Below are 20,448 nucleotides of genomic sequence, written 5' to 3'. Positions count from 1 at the left end.
GAGCTCAGCCCAGGGCAGCAGCACTTGCAGCGGAGCCTCAGGTTGATTTTGATGATGAGGTTCCGGCCCCAGTAGTTCCGGCGGGCCCAGCTCAAGTCCTAGAGGGTTTTATTGCTACCCTAGTTCTCCAGGATGCTATGGTCCGTCTAGTGGGCCTTATGGAGAGTGTCACCCGGGCAGGTTTGCTTCCTGTAGCACCAACCGTCTCTCAGGCTGGAGGAGGAGCCCAGACTCCTGCGACTCGCACTCCAGAGCAGGTAGCTCCCCAGTTTCAGACTCCAGCAGTTCAGCCAGTTGGAGTAGTTCGGCCAGTTGGAGCAGTTCACCCGGGTATGGTAGCTCAGACCGATGATGGAGCAGCTATATCCGCCGATGCTTTGTGGATGCTGGATAGGTTCATTAAGCTCTTCATTACTACTTTCAGCTGTACATCTTCTGAGGATCCCTAGGATTATCTAGACAACTGTCACGAGGTTCTCAAGAACATGGGGATAGTTGAGATCAATGGGGTCGATTTTGCCACATTTCGCTTGTCTGGATCCGCCAAGACTTGGTGGAGGGATTACTGTTTGGCTTGATCAGCCGGATCACCAGCTTTGACTTGGGAGTTGTTTACTCAACTATTTTTGGAGAAGTTTCTCCCCATCACTCAGAGAGAGGCCTATCGGAGGCAGTTCGAGCATCTCCAGTAGGGTTCTATGACTGTTACCCAGTATGAGACTAGATTCATCGACTTGGCTCGTCATGCTCTTATCATACTTCCCACCGAGAGAGAGAGGGTGGGGAGGTTCATTGATGGACTTATTCAGCCGATTCGTCCTCAGATGGCTAGGGAGACAGGGAGTGAGATATCCTTCCAGGAGGCCGCCAATGTGGCCAGGAGAGTGGAGATGGTTCTATCGTAGGGAGGTGGTCATGGGTCGGACAAAAGGCCCCGTCATTCAGGCCGATTCAGTGGTACCTCGTTTGGAGGTAGGGATTCATATGGTAGAGGCCATCCTCCTAGGCCTTTTCAGTCAACACTTCAGGTTTCTCACGGTGCTTTAGGTGGCCGTGGTCCTCAGATGCAGTATTCTGATCAGCAGTCCTACAGTGCACCACCAGCTCCTATCAGTGCACCGTCGCTTTAGAGTTTTCGAGGTGGTCACTCAGGTCATTAGGGCCAGCGGTCTCAACAGCTGAGGGCTTGTTACACTTGTGGTAATATGGGTCACATTGCTAGGTTTTGCCCTCGAGCACCGAGTAGCTCTCAGCATTGGGGTTCCCGTGCCATGGTTCAGGCACCGAGTGTTCCACAACCCGCCCATCCAGCTAGAGGTGGGGGTAGAGGTGCTAGAGGTGGAGGTAGAGGTATTAGAGGTGGAGCTCAGGCCGCTAGAGGTGGAGGCTAGCCAGCAACAGGCCATCCCAGAGATGTAGTTCAGGGTGGTGGGGCCCAGCCCTGATGTTATGCCCTTCTAGCCAGGCCCAAGGCTGAGGCTTCCGATGCAGTTATCACAGGTACGGTTCTGGTTTGTGATAGAGATGCTTCAGTGTTATTTGATCCAGGGTCTACATACTCGTATGTGTCATCTTATTTTGCACCGTATCTAGTCATGCCTAGTAATTGTTTAAGTGCTCCTGTTTATGTGTCTACATCGGTGGGTGATTCTATTGTGGTAGATCGAGTCCATCGTTCATGTATAGTTGTGATTGGAGGTCTTGAGATTCATATAGATTTGCTTCTTCTAGACATGGTTGATTGTGACGTCATATTGGGGATGAATTGGTTATCACCTTACCATGCTATCTTGGACTGTCATGCCAAGACTGTGACCTTAGCCTTACCAGGTTTACCTCGTCTAGAGTGAAGAGGACTCCTGGTCATTCTACCTGTAGTGTTATCTCGTATGTGAAGGCTCGGTGTATAGTCGAGAAGGGGTGTTTGGCCTATTTGGCATATGTTCGTGATTCTAGTGCCGAGGTTCCTTCTATTGATTATGTTCCTGTTGTTCGTGAGTTCTATGAGGTATTTCCTTCATACCTACCGGGTATGCCACCCGACAGGGATATTGACTTTTGCATTGATTTGGCTCCGGGCACTCAGCCCATTTCTATTCTGCCGTATCGTATGGCCCCGCCTGAGTTGAAATAGTTGAAAGGGCAGTTGAAAGACTTGCTTGAGAAGGGTTTCATTAGGCTGAGTGTTTCGCCTTAGGGTGCGCCGGTGTTGTTTGTTAATAAGAAGGACGGATCGATGAGAATGTGTATTGATTACCAGCAGTTGAACAAGGTTACAATCAAGAATAAGTATCCACTGTCGAGGATTGATGATTTGTTTGACCAGCTTCAGGGTGCCAAGGTATTTTCGAAGATTGATTTGAGATCTGGCTACCATCAGTTGAGGATTAGGGCATCTGATGTCCTTAAGACCGCTTTTCGCACTCTATACGTGCATTAAAAGTTCTTGGTGATGTCATTCGGGTTGACAAATGCCCCAATAGCTTTTATGGATTTGATGAACTGAGTGTTCAGGCTTTATTTGGATTCGTTCATGATAGTCTTCATTGATGATATTTTGATCTATTCTTGCAGCCGGGAGGAGCACGAGCAGCATCTTAGAGTGGTTCTTTAGACCTTGAGGGATAGTCAGTTATATGCTAAGTTCTCAAAGTGTGAGTTCTGGTTGAGTTCAGTTGCATTTCTGGGTCATGTTGTATCAGTAGAGGGTATTCAGGCTGATCCAAAGAAGATTGAGGCAGTCAAAAACTAGCCTAGACTCTAACTACAGAGATTCAGAGTTTCTTAGGGTTGGCAGGCTACTATCATCGGTTCGTGGAGGGGTTTTCATCTATCGCAGCCTCGATGACCAGGTTGACCTAAAAGGGTGCCTAGTTCAGGTGGTCGGACGAGTGTGAGGCGAGCTTTCAGAAGCTCAAGACAGCTCTGACCACGGCACCGATGTTGGTTTTGCGCACAGGTTCAGGGCCTTATACAGTTTATTGTGATGCATCCCGTATTGGACTTGGTGCAGTGTTGATGCAAAATGGCAAGGTCATTGCCTATGCTTCGCGGCAAATTGAAGATTCGTGAGAAGAACTATCTGGTTCATAATTTGGAGTTGGCAGCCATTATTCACGCATTGAAGATTTGGAGGCATTATCTGTATGGTGTGGCATGTGAGGTGTTCACGGATCATAAGAGTCTTCAGTATTTGTTCAAGCAAAAGGAGTTGAATTTGCGACAGAGAAGGTGGTTGGAGTTATTGAAAGACTATGATATCACCATCTTATATAATCCAGCAAAAGCCAATGTGGTGGCCGATGCGTTGAGTAGGAAGTCAGCCAGTATGGGCAGTCTTGCTTATATTCCGGTCGGTGAGAGGCCGCTTGCCTTGGATGTCCAGGCTTTAGACAATCAGTTCGTGAGGTTGGATGTTTCTGAGCCAAGTCGTGTGTTAGCTTGCACAGTCGCTCGTTTTTTATTATTGGAGCGTATCCGAGATCAGCAGTATGATGATCCCCATTTGTGTGCCTTAGAGACACGGTGCAGCACGGAGGTGCCATACAGGTTACCTTAGGTGATGATGGAGTTTTGAGATTGCAGGGTCGAGTTTGTGTGCCTAATATAGATGGGCTCCGAGAGTTGTTTTTAGAGGAGGCCCATAGTTTCCGGTACTCTATTCATCCGGGCGCCGCGAAGATATATCAAGATTTGCGACAGCATTATTGGTGGCGGAGAATAAAGAAGGATATCGTTGCATATGTGGCTTGGTGTTTGAATTGTCAGCAGGTTAAGTACGAGCATTAGAGGCCTAATGGTTTATTTCAGAGGATTGAGCTTCCCGAGTGGAAGTGGGAGCGGATCACTATGGATTTCGTTATTGGACTCTCGCCGACTCGGAGGAAGTTCAATGCAGTATGGGTCATTGTTGATAGGCTAACCAAGTCAGCACATTTCATTCCTGTGGCAGTCTCATATTCTTCCAAAAGGTTAGCTGAGATCTATATCCAGGAGATTTTTTGCCTTCATGGTGTGCCCGTGTCTATCATTTCGGACCGAGGTACGCAATTTACCTCACGCATCTGGAGGGAAGTTCAGTGAGAGTTGGGCACGCGGGTTGAGTTGAGCACAGCGTTTCATCCTCAGACGGACGGGCAGTCCGAGCAGACCATTCAGATTTTGGAGGATATGCTCCGAGCTTGTGTCATTGACTTTGGAGGCTCGTGGGATCAGTTTTTACCTTTAGTAGAGTTTGCCTACAACAACAGCTATCGGTCGAGTATCCAGATGGCTCTTTATGAGGCTTTATATGGTAAGCGATGTCGGTCTCCGGTTGGATGGTTTGAGCCGGGAGAGGCTCAGTTGTTGGGTACAGATCTGGTTTAGGATGCCTTGGACAAGGTCAAGATCATTCAGGGTAGGCTTCGTACAGCTTAGTCCAGGCAAAAGAGAAATGCTGACCGCAGGGTTCGTGATTTGGCATTCATGGTCGGTGAGCGGGTATTGCTTCGAGTATCGCCTATGAAGGGCGTGATGAGATTTGGGAAGAAGGGCAAGCTTAGCCCTAGGTTCATTGGCCCGTTTGAGATTCTTGATCGAGCGGGAGAGGTGGCTTGTAGACTTGCATTGCCACCGAGCTTATCAACCGTGCATCCAGTGTTTCATGTGTCCATGCTTCGGAAGTATCATGACGATCCATCCCACGTGTTAGATTTTAGCACTATCCAGTTGGACAAGGACTTGTCTTATGAGGAAGAGCCGGTAGCTATTTTAGACCAGCAGGTTCGTCAGTTGAGATCGAAGAGTTTTCCTTCTGTTCATGTTCAGTGGAGAGGTCAGCTTATTGAGGTATCGACCTGGGAATCCGAGTCCGATATGCGGAGCCGTTATCCCCATCTTTTCCCCGACTCAAGTACTTCCTTCTTCTGTCCGTTCGAGGACGAACAGTTGTTTTAGCGGTGGAGAATGTGGTCATCACTTGTTTTAAAAGTGAATTCTACGTTTTGAGGCCTTAAAAACCTCTTTTAGCATCACCTCAATTTGCGTGCGCAGTTCGGGCGCGTAGCTGGAAAGCTTATATGTGAAAATCTGTGAAAAATGATAAATTTTGACTATAAAATGAATTAAATCGACTTCGGTCAATGTTTTGGATAAACGGATCCGGACACGTGATTTGACGGTCCCGGAGGATCCGTAGGAAAATATGGGACTTGGGCGTATGCCCGGAATCGAATTCCGAGATCCCAAGCCCGAGGAATGAATTTTTGAAAAAAAATATTTTCTGAAAAATATAAAGGTTTTTTTTAAAGTGAAATGTTATGTGAAACCTGTGGTATCGGGCCGTATTATGGTTCCGGAGCCCGGTACAGGTTCAATGTGATTTATATGTGTTGTCGGTAAAGTTGGGTAAGAAACGGAATCCATTTGACGTGATTCAGACCTTAAATGCAAAATTTGATGCTTAAAGAAGTTTTGAGAAATTTCATTGATCTTGAGGTTTAATTCGATGTTCATGATGTTATTTTGGTGATTTGATTACACGAATAAGTCCGTAGGATGTTTTTGAGGTAGTGTGCATGTTTGGTTTGGAGCCCCGAGGGCTCGAGTGAGTTTTAGATAGGCCACAGAGTGCATTTTGGACTTAGAAAATTGCAGGTTTCATTGCTGGTATGATCAGGCCTGCAGGCTTCGGATTTGCGAAGCCTGGCTCGCAAATGCGAGGGCTTGGTCGCAAATGCGAACCAGCCCAGGCCTGCCTTATCTCGCAAATGCAAGATGTTCTTCGCAATTCCAACCTCGCAAATGCGAGGGTCCCTTTCGCAAATGCGAAGTTCCAAATTCCCTGAAGGGTTCGCAAATGCGAGCCCTGTTTCGCAATTCCCAAGCTAGCAGATATTGCGAACCCCTATTCGCATTTCCCACATCTGCAACCTGCAGCTTTTATACTTAGACGAATTTTAAACCCATTTTCACATCTTTTCAAAATAAAACTCCCTAGGGCGATTTTTCAAGAACAACCCTTCTTCCAAATCGATTGTAAGTTAATTTTAACTCATTTCCTTCAATCATTAACATCTTTTAACATGATTTCAATTCAAAATCAATGATTTTCATGGGAGAAATTGGGTGTTTTGGGTAGAACCTAGTTTTTTTAAAAAATGGGGATTTGGACCTCGATTTGAGGTCCGATTTCAAAACAAATCATGTATTTGGGTTCGTGGGGGAATGAGTAATCGGGTTTTGGTTCGAACCTTGGGTTTTGACCATGTGGGCCCGAGGGCGATTTTTGACTTTTTGAGCAAAACTCTGGAAAACTCATTTTCATGCATTCGAATTGACTCATTAGCATTTATTGATGTAGTTAAGTAACTTGTGACTAGATATGAGCGAATTGGTGGTGGAATCAAGGGGTAAAGCTATAATTGAAACTTGAATTGTGTTCGTGGCATCGAGGTAAGTGTTTGGTCTAACCTTAGCTTGAGGGATTAGGAGTCGAGTCCTACTTGCTATGTGGTATTTGTTGAGTACGACGTATAGACATGGTGACGAGTATCTATACGTTGGTGTCAAGCATGCCCGTGAGTCTTATATTGTGGTTATTATGACTTCTTGTATTTTTCATGCCTTGATTGATGAATCCTACTGTTGGGCAAAGTTTGTGGAAGTAATTTGTGACACTTAAACTTTAAGGAGCGTTGGCTTGAGTTATATAATGAGAAGTGAAAGTATAAGTGAAAATTGAACCTTTAGAGCATTGGCTCGAGTTGTGAAGTAAAGGTGAGAAAGAGAAGAGATCATTATGTTGTCACCCTTGTCGGGCCATTGTTGATTTATTTGTTATCTCCTTTGCCGGGATATAGATGTTATTGATGTTGTTCCCTTGCTGGGACTTAATTGTTAAATTGTTGTTCCCTTACCGGGATTCTTATTGTAATTCATTTATTCCCTTGCCCTATTGTTGTGATTGTTGTTTGGATGAGGAAGAGAGTTAAAGCATGAAGGGTGCTGTCGTGCATTGTTTTGTGAGGAAAGAGTGTAAAGCACGAAGGGTGATGTCTATGATTGTGAGGAAAGAGTGTAAAGCACGAAGGGTGATGCCGTGCCGCACGATGTACTATTCCGTGCCGATTATATTGATTATATGGTGAGAAAAGAGAGTAAAAACACGAAGGGTGATGTCGTGCACATTTTTTTATTATATGATTGCTTTGGTGAGGACGAGAGTAAAAGCACGAAGGGTGATGCCGTGCATTTATTGATTTTTGATTCTTTGTTGATATCCGTGTTATATTGTTCTTTCGTTTACTTGTTGTCTTTCTATTTGGAATCGATATCTCCCCCGCTGCATGCTCCCTCTCCCAGACTTGATTGTTTATTTATGTACTTTTTTTCCGCTGTATATAAAATTGAATTGCACAGGTTTATTTGGTAGTCTGGTCCTAGCCTCGTCACTACTTCGCCGAGGTTAGGCTAGACACTTACCAGCACATGAGGTCGGTTGTGCTGATACTACACTCTGCACTATGTGCAGATCCCGGAGCAGCTCTTGGACCATAGTTTGGAAGCTACCTTCAGTCCACGCGGAGATCCAAGATAGACCTGCAGGCGTCCGCAGGCCCTGGCGTCTCCTCTATCTTTTATTTCCTGTTTCATTTTTTGCTTCAGAAACAATATATCGCTCATTTTATTCAGACTTTGTATGTAGTAAATCTTAGACCGTCTGCGGTACTGTGACACCAGGTTTTGGGTGATTAAGGCTTAAGTAGTTGTAATAGATACAGATTCCAGATATCTTATTGTTTTCTTCCGCTTAATTTTAAATTTTCGTTGTTTATACGTTATCGCTTCATGTTTGTTAAAAAAGAAAAAAAGAAATAACCGGACAATGAAGAAATTAGTTTAAAGGATTGACTTGCCTAGCTCACATTAGTAGGCGCCATCACAACTCCCGAGAATGAAGAAATCCGGGTCGCGACAATTATTTTCAAAAAAAATTTGAAAAAATAAAATCAAAATTTATGGCCAAACGGGAGCTTAGATTGATCTGATTGTTGGGATACGTACAAACTCCCTGAACTCCACAAAAATAAAATAAAAATACTTCTTTCAATTGCATAAAACACATCTATCTCTCAACTTATCATTGTTTCTTAAATTTTACCTTTATGCTCGTTTCCCAAAAATCCCAAAGTATTATTTTTATAATCACCGGATGCCTGATGCTCCGACCCCGCAAGAATTTTGACAAAGTAAAGAGAATGAGACTTCCTACGGTAAATTCAAAATTTAAAATTAGTAAATTCAGAATAAGTGAGTTTATTTTATGTTTATATATTTTATAACTGTCTGTTTATATATTGTTTTTCATATATCATAGCCGCTTGGAAGCAGGTCAGGGTCGTCATGCCTGCTTCCCAAGGGCTATTTTAGTCTTTTCGTTAATTTTGCTAACAGTTAACACGTGTAGAGTAATTTTGACGGGTGGTGCGATATAAGACCTCCCTCTGCCAGCGCTTAATCCCTCCTTCTATTCATCCTCTATATTTATCTGCTTCAGCGATCGATTTCTTTCTATTTTATAGTGATTAAAAACGTGGTTCAAATAAGAAAATTGATAGATTAACAAATTCTGTGACTGGCTTGGTTTCCACAGCTGAATTGGTTAGTTTGCACTTCCTACTGTTCTTTGTCTTTGTTTTATATTTTATTGCACCGGTTATTTATTCAAAAAAAGGTTTAAAATTGCTGCAATTTATGGGTGTTGCTGTGTATTTTTTATTTTATTTTATGCTTTACCTAATTTGTTACTTGGCAATTCTATATGCTTAACCTAATTTTGAGCTGTAAAATTGGAGCTTAAACCTAATTTCTTTGGCTTGTTCCCATTGCTAAGCTTGAAATTCAACTAATCTTCTACTTAGAGAACGTACTCACCCAGAGCTTATTTCTAATTTGAGATGCGTATACACGTGATGGGAGCATGACAGAGTAGACTTCATAACATTGGAGTGAGCCTCTTCAGTTCTGTGGTTAAGAGTGGTAATTCCAATTGAAAAAGTCCTAAATTTGTTTTTCTCAATCCTACTCGCATTCTTTGATAATAGATTGGTTGATTTTAGCTGTTTCGAGATTGATGTTATCAGTTTAATGTTCGGTACTTATAGTTGCAGCCTTGCAGGTTAAGGTTATGTGAAGGTTTTAAATATTAGTTTCGAGTCATAAAAAATGAAGGCCAATACATTCAATTCTTGACAAAGAAATTGTTATTTCATCTTTCCCCAAATTTGCAATAGGTACATGCTTTTATGCTCTTCTAGATTCTGCATTTAGTTCGTTTTGGCTGTTTTAAGGTACTAAATGATTTTTCTTTATTTAGGTGCTGCATTTAATCTGGTTTATCGTTTATTCATGTATACTGTATCATTTTGTTAGCTCACTTGCTAGAGAGTTGTTTTAGTTAGATAGGTTCTCTTTCATGTCTGGTTACATTGTGAGTTCTTTCTACTGTTGTTTCTGTTGCATTCAGTCTTGTTTCAAGTTTCTCACATTATCCATTGGTCTTCCTCTGATTTTCTTATATATCTCTATTTTCGTCCTCGTAGTTAAACTAGCCCATTGTCACTGCCAGTTAGGACTCCATGTGTTTAGGGTAGCCTTGCTATTGAATCAGTATAGCACACATTTCTATATTTTACTTTAGATCATCTTCTGTTCATCTTAAGGTTTAAATGTTTAAAACGATACTTAAACAGCTCTTTGTGGTTCTCTAATAATTACTCATGGAGGATTCTTCTAGCTTCAGGATATAAAATTCTTAAGCTAACTCTTATATTAGGTATTTTTCATACTATTCATCCTTGACTATTAATAGTTACTACTTTTCATGGTTATACAATTGTTGAATTACTTATTTCATTGGGAACATGCAGAACCATAAAAATTCCAGTTAACATTTTGCATGTGCAGAATTTAAGGTGACCACTTTGGGGAAAAAAACCATTATCTGCTCTTGAAGTTCTTTTCTCCACATTTATTACCTATTTAAGAATAGGTCAATGTCGTTTGGAAGGAAAATCACACCTTCATTGGCATTTTTAAGAGCCGAAAGAGCCGAAATTCAAGGATTTGCGACACTCTATTCTTTTGTGCTTAGGACATACGATTCCCTCTAGGTATTCTGTTTATGTTGTTACTATATTATCTTAATTATTATTAGGGTAAACAACACAATTTCACAATATTTTCTTCTTAGTTTTCCCCCTGGTGAAGTAAGGCTTGAATAGAGTTCTTTTGTTAAAGCCTAAAGAAATATCTCAGATAAAGAACTTGCTCAATGTAAACTGGTAGGATTACATGAAATCTTGATAGAGTGACACTTCATATATTAACTAACTTTTCATAAGGTGCCGAGAGATTTATCTAAGGTGAATTGCTACAAAGATCTTTAAATCATAGGTTTAAGTAACTCTTCGTGATGCGTTGCAAAAGGATCCTCCTGGTCTATTCTTGTTCTTTATTTACCCCATATTCTACTCCACAATCAGTGGGTGCATGAGTGTTCTGCACGACATATAAATTACCAAGTGGATCACATCTTCTCCTGATTTCTTGCACATGAAGCTCCATGTATGGTTGACAGGTTTTATTTTTCCTTTTATTTAAAATTTGTCGTTACTAATTCTAAATAAGGGTCTTACTTTGTACTCTAATTTGCCTTCTAGCAATTTGCAATGTTTTGTTTTGCTAATTGTACCCGCTGACACGTGGTCTTAGTATCTAAATATACTGTCTAACTTTGTATCTACTTGTAGGTCTCGATTATCCATTTTGTTATTAAATTAATAAAAATGGAGTATAATAAATTTACTGGGCTCTACGTTGACTTCCTTTTGCGCTTTCTTCATGTTGTTGTAATGTATATATTGACTTTGTACCTTGTTTGTTGTATGTCACTTTATTTTTGAATTATGCAGCTTCGTTAAAGTAAAGCTTTAGCCAAGCCATGAATAGATCAATAAGTTTCTGTGAAAAATTGATTACGTTCACCATTTTTTTACTATTGCAAAGAGTTTTCTTTCCTTTTTGTTCCAATATTTTTCATCTCCTGACTTTTGAATGCGTACAAGGAAAACTCAAGTTTCCAGGCTTCAATTACAATAGAAGTTCTGCCTAGAATAAGTTAAAGCTATTACTTTTGCTACTTGATTTCTTATATGTCACATTCTTTGTTATGGAACTTTATGAACATAAAGCCTTGACATAATTGTTAATAGGTCAATGATTTTGTGGTTTGTTCAATCTATCTGTTATCTTTTTTCTCGATTCATTTATGGTGTAAACTGTCATATTTTTAGTGATGTATAAATATTGTAGTGATAGAACTATTTGGACATTTATAGTGTGTCTATACTTCCAATTGAACTTTAAATCTTTGTTAAACTTTTATAGATTGCTCGAACTGCAGATGTCGACCGATAAAAAACCTTTGGCATCATCTTGCTGCCCGCAAAAAAGGAAGCAATACTGGGTAGAAACAGTAAAACCTTTGGCATCATCTTGCTGCCCGCAAAAAAGGAAGCAATACTGGGTAGAAACAGTTTCTAAAATTAACGATGGGAGACGTGATCTGTACAAACAGTTGCCAGTTGATAAAAGAGAGTTGCTTTTAGCGCAATGACGATCAAAAAAGCTTGAACTAAAAAAGGGTCAAAGCGTGCTGCTTGAATATGCCAAACAAGCTGCTGGGTTTGAATTACCTACACCAAAAACTCTAACAATTGTTGAGCCACCATGTCTTATCCCGACAAGTTAGAAGCAAAAAATGATTTAATCAGAAAAAGACCCAAAGCAAAAAATGATTTAATCAGAAAAAGACCCATTTACACACTGTTTGTAGACATAAATATATGCATGTATATATGTGTTCTGTTTCGTGATTATACTTAAATCCAATTTTCTCTTGCTAAATATATTTGGATTCGGATGTTAGCCGGTATATCTTCCATTGCCGGCCCAGTAGCTGGTTGTGACAGAGGAAAAAATATTACCGATCACTTCTCCGTTTTTGAACATGGTAAGTGAATGAAAATATGTTGTTTCAGTTTGATTGTACTCTCTTTTAGTATATTAATAAGAATTGTTTGTATATTAGGCTCGGCCTCTGGTGCATCCTATGACCAACACCATACTGAGACATCTGTCGTCACAAATAAAGGTTTGTCTCGCTTTAATCTTATCACAACATTTATTACTGCTCTCTTCTCAACACTAATAGGATATATTATTACAACTAATATACACAGGTTATAAATAAAAAATAATAGGTTTGAACTGGAACATTAGAGAACTACCCAGTGATGCAACCATTTTAAAAAATGTACCGAACTGTAAATATTGTGGAGCAAAAAGGTTCGAATATGAAACACCAGCATTTTGTTGTAGCAATGGTTCAGTTAAATTGATGTTACATGAAATGCCTAATTAACTCTTGAATCTATATTTAGGCAATACCAAAGAATTTGAACACTTCTGTACCTACCTTAGACTATACAACAATATGCTTGCATTTACTTCACTTGGAGTGAACTACGACAAAGCACTAGAAAAAAGAAACCAAGGAATTTATACATTTAAAGTAAAGGTCAAATGTATCACTTCATAAATGATTTGATTCCAACAAATCGTCAACCAAGAAATTTACAGTTGTATTTTTATGATGAGAACACAGAAATATTGAATCGAATGGCTTCCTCTGATATACTTCGACAGTCGGTTGTTGAGAAGCTAATGGATATACTGAAGATAAATTCATATTTTATCTTCTTAAAATCTCTGATACATATCCTAGAATTATCAAATTTTTATATTGCATTGAGATGCGGCTCTGGCTTAGATCAACGAATATATAACTTGCCAACTGTGTCAGAGTAGCAGCATTATGGTTAGAACAAGAAACGAACAATAATAGCTCCGCACCCCATATCTGCATTTATACTCACAGTAACAAAAGCCAGTTAGTAAATTACTATTATGGCTGCTATGATCTTTTGCAATATCCACTTTTATTTCCTTATGGTCAAAATGGATGGCATTGCGGTATTCGAAAAATCGTACAACCTAACAATAAATTGAGAAAGCGAGCTTACTATGAGACTGAACAGCTTCCGAGCATTTCTAACATGTCTTCAATTGATGGACTACTTGATATGGAAGCTGATGTTTTGGAAAAGGGGAAACGGAAAAGGAATAATGTTTCTTGTCATGAATACTACTGTTACAAACTCCAAATGAGAGACAATGAAGAAAATGGCGTTTTACATTCTGGCAGATTGTTTCAACAATACTCAGTTGATGAATTCATAAAAATAGAAACTTAGAGGTTAGATTTTGCCTCATTTAACCAAGATTTATTTCGGATTGATGTACTACAAGGACTTTTAAATATCCTAAGACTTGGCGAAAGAGAAGCTTCTAAGATAGGAAAACAAAACTTTCTTCCGACAAGGTTTACGGGTGGTTCGAGAGATATGCGCCAGCGTTACATGGATGCTATTGCGTTAGTGCAACATTTTGGAAAACCTGATATATTTCTGACCATGACATGTAATCCCTCTTGGCCCGAAATTAAGCAACATTTGCTCCCAACAGATGAAACTCAAAATAGGCCTGATTTAATTAGCCGAGTGTTCAAAGCAAAGGTAGAAGAGATGAAGACAGATATATTAAAAAGAAACATATTTGGAAAAGTTGCATCTTATATGTGCACTATAGAATTTCAAAAACACGGTCTTCCACATGCTCATTTTCTTATTATACTTACTGATGATTACAAATAATTAACGCCCGAGGCTTATGACAAATTTGTCTGTGATGAGCTGCCCGATCCTGATAAAAACTCGTACTTACATAAGCTTGTTATTAAACACGTGATGAATGGGCCTTGTGGTCATTTAAATCCTACTAATTCATGTATGAAAAGAAATGAGTGCAAATTTAAGTACCCCAAGAGCTTCGTTGATGAGACAACAAAAGGAAAGAACTCATTCTGATTTATAGAAGACGAAACACTGGTTAATTATTAAAAGTTAGAAAATAATTTCTTGATATCTCATGGGTTGTTCCTTATAATCCTTATATGTTGTGCAAGTATAATTGTCATATAAACATGAAGGTTTGCTCCGATATTAAAGTGGTGAAATATATATACAAATATATTTGTAAAGGGCATGATAAGATTTCATTTGGCTTACACGAAGATAACACAAATATACAAATAGATGAGATAAAAGAGTATCAATCTGCTAGATGGGTGTCACCTCCAGAAGCTATGTGGCGTTTATTTGCATTTGCTATCAATGAAATGACTCCAAGTGTTTATCACCTCCAGCTACATCTTGATGGACTACATTTTGTCTCTTTTAAAAAAATTGACACAATAGACAGTATCCTGAAAAACCCTATGATTAAGAAAATAATGCTGACAGAATTTTTTTTGATGAATGAAACAAACAAAAATGCTAAAGAACTTAAGTTGCTGTATAAAGATTTTCCACAATACTTCGTATGGTCATCTACCTACAAAATGTGGACTCAACGACAACGAGGTCATGTTATCGGCCGTGTTGTAACATGTCATCCAACAGAAGGAGAAAGATATTACCTTAGATTATTACTAATGAATGTGAGAGCACCAAAATCATATGAAGATCTTCTGAGAGTAAACGAGATATGTTGCGACACATTTAGAGAGTCCGCGGAAAAAAGAGGATTGTTGCACTGTGACAACAGCTTGGTTGAATGTATGTCAGAGGCTGTATGTTATCAAGTGTCTTATAGTTTAAGACGTTTATTTGCTACAATATTAGTACATTACAGCCCCGACAATCCAAGGGAACCGTGGGAACAATTTGAAGATTCAATGTCCGAAGACTTTAAGAACCTAACCAATGTAACGACAAAAGATATCCACCTTGGTGTCGTAAATCACATCAATGATATACTACATTCTATGGGAAATGATATTAATTAGTTCAACCTTGTTTCCGAAACTATCATATCTTCGAAAATGGCAAATGAAACGAAGGAAGTATATTTTGAAAGAAGCATCATTGTGAGTAACGAAGATTTACTGATGCATAGAAAATTAAATAAAGAACAGAAAATGGCATACGACGTTATCCTTCAGAGAGTATTTGCCAACAAATCAGGAGCATTTTTTATTGATGGTCCTGGAGGAAGTGGTAAGATATTCTTATATTGTGCCTTATTAGCAACTGTGAGATCTAAAGGATTTGTAGCATTAGCAACAGCAACCTCCGGTGTTGCAGCTTCGATCCTTCCGGGAAGACGAACAGTTCATTTACGTTTTAAATTCCCGATTAATATAGATGAAAAGTTCTCTTGCAATATCAGTAAGCAAAGTTCACTAGCGTCTTTGATTCGCGATGCAAAATTAATTGTGTGGGATGAAGTATCAATGGCGAAAAAAAACATGATTGAAGCTTAGACTCTCTTTTGAAAGATATAATGGATATAAATGTGCTTTTTGGTGGAAAAGTAGTTGTGTTTGGTGGAGATTTTAGACAAACTCTTCCTGGGGTTCGAAGTGAAAAAAAAGAAGACTTCATTCGAGAAAGCATATTGAACTCCGAAATATGGAATGAGCTTGAAAAACTACGATTATCAGAGAATATGCGTGCGAAAACTGATCCATCTTTCTGTGAATATTTGATGCGAATTGGAAATGAAAAAGAAAAGACAAACATGGATGGTAAAATAGAAATTCCGAGGTTTTTCATTGTTCCCTATATTATTGAAAAAGAATCACCGGATCTTTTATTCAACATAATATATCCTGATTTGCATACGCGTCTTCACGATTCTTCCTTTTTATCTTCTCATGTTATTTTGACATCAAAAAATGACTTTGTTGATGAAATAAATAATAGACTTATAGCTCAATTTCCTAATGACTCCAAGACATTTGTTGCAATGGATGAAACTGTTGAATCCAATGATCAGAGCCAGTTTGAGGATTTTCTACATTCATTAAACTCCGCCGGTTTGCCTCCGTACAAATTAATCTTGAAGAAAAATTGTCCATTTATGTTGCTGCGAAACTTAAATCCTTGTGAAGGTTTATGCAATGGTACACGACTAATATGCTGTAATTTTAAGAGCCATGTTATAAGTGCTAAAATTGCAAGCGGTGATTTTAAAGATACACATGTATTTATTCCCAGAATACCGTTGTTATCTTCAGATGATGAGAAGTTACCTATCGCATTTAAAAGTACACAATTTCCAATGCGCCTGTGTTTTGCAATGACAATAAATAAAGCGCAAGGACAAACGTTAGATTATGTTGGTATTTATTTATGCGAGCCTGTGTTTTCTCATGGTCAGCTATATGTTGCTATATCGAGAGCAAAAAGTTCAAATCGTATAAAAATATTAATCCGACCACCTACCGTAGATAACGATGATGACCAATCTACATATAACATAGTATATGATGAAATCATTCAAAAAGCCCTTCTATAACTTCACAGCTTTGTTGTTCATATCCTTGTGTGACCATACATGCACTAAATAAGAGTTGGCTTATGTATTTGCAAATCCTTGCTAAATTTTTACTTTTCTCATATAGTTTTATGATGAGCAATATACAAATCAAAATGTTTACATTGTGAAACTTCCCGAGCAACAATCAGTGGAAAATATTCGTCTTTCCAAATCTATATGTACAAAAGCTTATTACATATTTATTTGATTTTTGTTCAACTCTGTGAAGCTGACTTGGCTGATTTTTACATAACGAAAAAAATTCATGTTTTTAACTCCTGTGTTCAAATAATAATGTGACACAGCCGGTCTCAAGCCCGGACAAAGGAGGAGGATCTATTGTCTATTGGTATAACAGTTGTATTTTTGTTTTTCCAGTCGCACATACTCACAGTGAATTGGTAATGTTACTATGTATTTAAATTTACTCATTTATTATTAAAATATATATGCTGCTCTATCAAAATTTTTTCCTCTTATAAAATTTTATATGCCACAATTCAATATGTTGGCAAAAGAGAATCTATTGTTCATCTAAAAAACGAAATGTGAATTAAGTTAAAAACTTATTCATCTTATATTTTGATGCTTGAATATTCCTTTACTGTTGTATATTCCTTTACTGCTTAGTAACACGCGTAATCTGTATTGCAGGTATGTCAAAGAGATCCTACAAAGTAAAATGCTTCCACATCTTGGTACTAAAAGGTATTGTGACCCTAACCAAGTTGTAATATAGTAATTTCATTTCTACCTTAAACATTGTTTCATTTCTTTATTTTGTATAGATATCTTGGCATATTTCAATGATGTCATCAGTGTTACTACCGGAAAATGGTTGGACAATTTGTTAGATATAATATTCGTTATCTTCTTTTTGCATTGCTACGATGGATACAATTTCTAGAAAAAACCATAGGTTTTTAATACTTTACACAGTGATTATGTTTCATAACTTTGTATTTGTTGTTTATTTTTCTTAATAATGAAGGGAATAGGTCCGTCTCATATTTAAGATTATCTTATAGTTATATATGATATAGAAATTCCATAATAAGAAAAAAAATTGTTGCTCTGCAACTTTTGTGGGTAGTGAGTTTACTTTTTAAAATCAGATATTAAATTGCTGTTGGGACAACTGAAGGGCTGCGATATCTTCATGAGGGAGATCAAAGAATAATTATCCACAGAGATATTAAGGCTGCAAATATATTGCTTACTAAGGACTTTGAATCTCAGGTATTATTATGATTGTCATAGTTGTTATTGGTATAAAGTAAACTCTACTTACTGGAAATAGTATTTTAAGTTTCTCACTTACTGACCTTAGTATCATATGAATCCTAATGAATCTTGTGTAAAGGGTCTCGGCTGCTTGAGCCTTGAATATTTCCTTTTTCTCTTTCAGATTTGTGATTTTGGCCTTGCCAAATGGTTGCCCGAGTAATGGACTCACCACACTGTACCAAAATTTGAAGGCACATTTGAGTTAGTATACTGTTGAGAGGAGATTCATATGGGGTGGACTGCCTCAAACTTGGTAAGTTTCAACGTTGTTTTAAGTCATAATGGAGTAAACAGAGACAAATCCAATATTTTAATAACAAGTGCAATCACACTTACTATTTTTAGCTTGAGTAATATGTACATACACCAAAAAAAAACTTAAAATGTATGAACACTTAATCAGATCTATTTGGTAGCTCGTATTTAGCTGGCTGATCCATATCTAAAAGAAAATTCATGTTTTTAAGTTATAGTTTAACACAACCGATCCGAAGCCCGGACAAAGGAAAAGGGTTTACTGTCTATTAGCAGTAACAATTGTGTTTTTATTTTCTGATTCAAATGTATTCACTGTCAATTGGTTATGTTAGCAATATTTTTTCAGCTCAGTTTGCTACGCTTTTTGGCATTTAGTAAGAAAAAACTTTTGAATCTTTTACAATTGTACAGATTTTTATTGTTTCTTGTGTAAAGGAATCACAACATTTCAAAAGAGAGCAATTAGAGCATGGAATACGAACAAAGAGGGCTCGGGCGAGACAGCAGAGACCACTACTGTAAATTAATGCGAATGAAGACAACTGATCAGGTGAATTAATTTCTGTACCAGTAACTCTCTTGGTTTTGATTATTAGGAGTGGAAGTTACAGATTCCATGTATTTGTAGTACCTTTGCTTGCGCATGAATTTGAAACTTTGTTCTATATCACTCAATAGTTCTTTGCCTAAGCATAATCAGCAACTCAAACAGTAAGAAGAGGCAAATAAGCTCATCCACATTCCAAATATTGCTCTTTCAATAGGTGATAAGCCAACACAGCCATTGTCACAGGAAAAAGCTTGTCAAGTACCACTCTAAAATAAATGATTTAGAAAGCTGACTGAAGTACAATAAATTTTAGTTATCTTTGACTAATAGTGCCATTACTTTCATAGATAATTTGCCTGACTGAAATAGCAAGAAGTAAGTGAGCAATGTAGCCAATTGTGTATATTAATAGCAAGCTGCTCCGACTAATTGGATCCTGTTTTATAAGATTATTAAGAAGCAAATTATTGACTTTGTCCTCTTTCACTATTTGATTTAGAATTGAAATTAGGAATCTATTCCATCTCATTCGGTTTTTTCTTTGTCGCTCCTAGGTTTTGAAGCATCACCTTAATCTGTCCTAAAAATGAAAATTCCTGGAATTACTTGTCTCTGCAATACCGTAAAGCTCGTTATGTTGAAGACAAACGACAACATTGCTTTGTGAGTAGGGGTGGGCATAAAATCCAAAAAATAGAATTCTGAACCGAACCGGACCGAATTAATTCGGTATTTCGGTTTCGGTTTTTTTCGGTATTTCGGTACGGTCCTCGGTATTAAAATTCTGAAATTTCGGTATACCGAAATACCGATTTATATATAAGAAAAATTTCTGCAGTGAAGATGAGGCGCTTATGGCTTTTAACCGTGAAATGGATGCTAATTCAATCCAAAAGGAAAGAATATCTGCTTTATTGCCATCTGAATCACTAGAGTCGATGTGTACGGAGACCATGCTTCTAGCTGGAAAGAAGATGAATGAATGGATGGCTGAGTTGGATGCCATTGCAAGGGAAGTTGAAGCAGAGTTAGCTCTAAGAGAAATAGGATGCAATTTGGCTGAACTTTTTGGATGCAGTTTCTTTTCAAGTCAAGGGATTTCAAGAGGTCATCTATTTTAGTGAATTCAACGTGTTCATACCTGCATTCAGTACTTAGTTGTGGACAGTGTAGTGGTATATCTTCTTTTCCTAATCCAATATTATCATCAGTTTTGGTATTTCTGCAAGTCTGAAACTTCATACTTTTATTAATTAATGTTTATGTCACAATTTGAAGTAGTGCTTACCTTATGTGCAACAATTTTGCTTCAACAGCTTAATTTCAGTAGTTGACAGACGCGTATGAAAAAGCAGCTTAATATTGAAGCAGAAAATTTCTGATATTCATATTGAATTCTGTTGTGTTTGGATAAATGTTAGTTATGCTTTTTGATATCTCACTATTAATCACATGTAAGCAAGTTAACAGAATCTTGCTCTGCATATGTAAGCAAGTTAACAAGGCTTGAATGTATTACATCAGTGATATGTTTTCATATGTAAATGAGCTTCCTAGTATATATAGGAATTTCAGTAGCTTCCACTGGGTTCCAAATGCTTCAGCGTTCCAGTATACATTCTGCCAGAAATTTCATATTGAAGCAGAAGCAGTATCGAAATTTAATATTTCTGACTTTCAGTAGTTGACACGCCTATATTTTAAATTTTACTCATTAATGTATCAAACCGAAACCGTACCGAACCAAAATAAGAAATACCGAACCGTACCGAACTATTTTGGTATGGTATTTGGTATACACAATTGAC

At 38.2% G+C, this 20,448-nt stretch overlaps 1 protein-coding gene across 9 annotated transcripts; it reads left to right on the top strand.

Moving 5' to 3' along the window:
• The first annotated feature begins 8,482 nt into the window (after positions 1-8,482).
• Positions 8,483-20,035, top strand: LOC104236956 (probable receptor-like serine/threonine-protein kinase At5g57670). 9 transcript variants are annotated; one of them, XM_070163180.1, is made up of 8 exons: positions 8,483-8,643; positions 11,431-12,055; positions 12,134-12,196; positions 17,200-17,253; positions 17,690-17,784; positions 17,954-18,085; positions 18,526-18,640; positions 19,195-20,035. In XM_070163180.1, the coding sequence occupies exons 2-6, from the start codon at positions 11,965-11,967 to the stop codon at positions 17,990-17,992; spliced, it is 342 nt and encodes a 113-aa protein (XP_070019281.1). In that variant the 5' UTR covers positions 8,483-8,643; positions 11,431-11,964; the 3' UTR covers positions 17,993-18,085; positions 18,526-18,640; positions 19,195-20,035. The 9 variants fall into 9 exon arrangements, 7 of the variants coding, with proteins under 7 accessions (XP_070019281.1, XP_070019280.1, XP_070019279.1 ...); XM_070163179.1 differs by having other exon boundaries at positions 8,940-12,055; XM_070163178.1 differs by having other exon boundaries at positions 8,486-8,643; positions 11,447-12,055.
• The last annotated feature ends 413 nt before the right edge of the window (positions 20,036-20,448 follow it).

This window comes from Nicotiana sylvestris, chromosome 12 (genome assembly GCF_000393655.2).
Source record: "Nicotiana sylvestris chromosome 12, ASM39365v2, whole genome shotgun sequence".
Classification (NCBI taxonomy): Eukaryota; Viridiplantae; Streptophyta; class Magnoliopsida; order Solanales; family Solanaceae; genus Nicotiana; species Nicotiana sylvestris.
Note: the sequence above shows the minus strand (reverse complement) of the source record. Positions and strands in the feature narration are given on the sequence as shown.

Coding starts and splice junctions, on each gene's coding strand:
- LOC104236956 (XM_070163180.1), top strand. CDS start 11,965: ATGTTAGCCGGTATATCTTCCATTGCCGGCCCAGTAGCTGGTTGTGAC. Junction 17,254..17,689: donor CCACATCTTGGTACTAAAAG/GTATTGTGACCC, acceptor GGACAACTGAAG/GGCTGCGATATCTTCATGAG. Junction 17,785..17,953: donor CTAAGGACTTTGAATCTCAG/GTATTATTATGA, acceptor TTTCTCTTTCAG/ATTTGTGATTTTGGCCTTGC.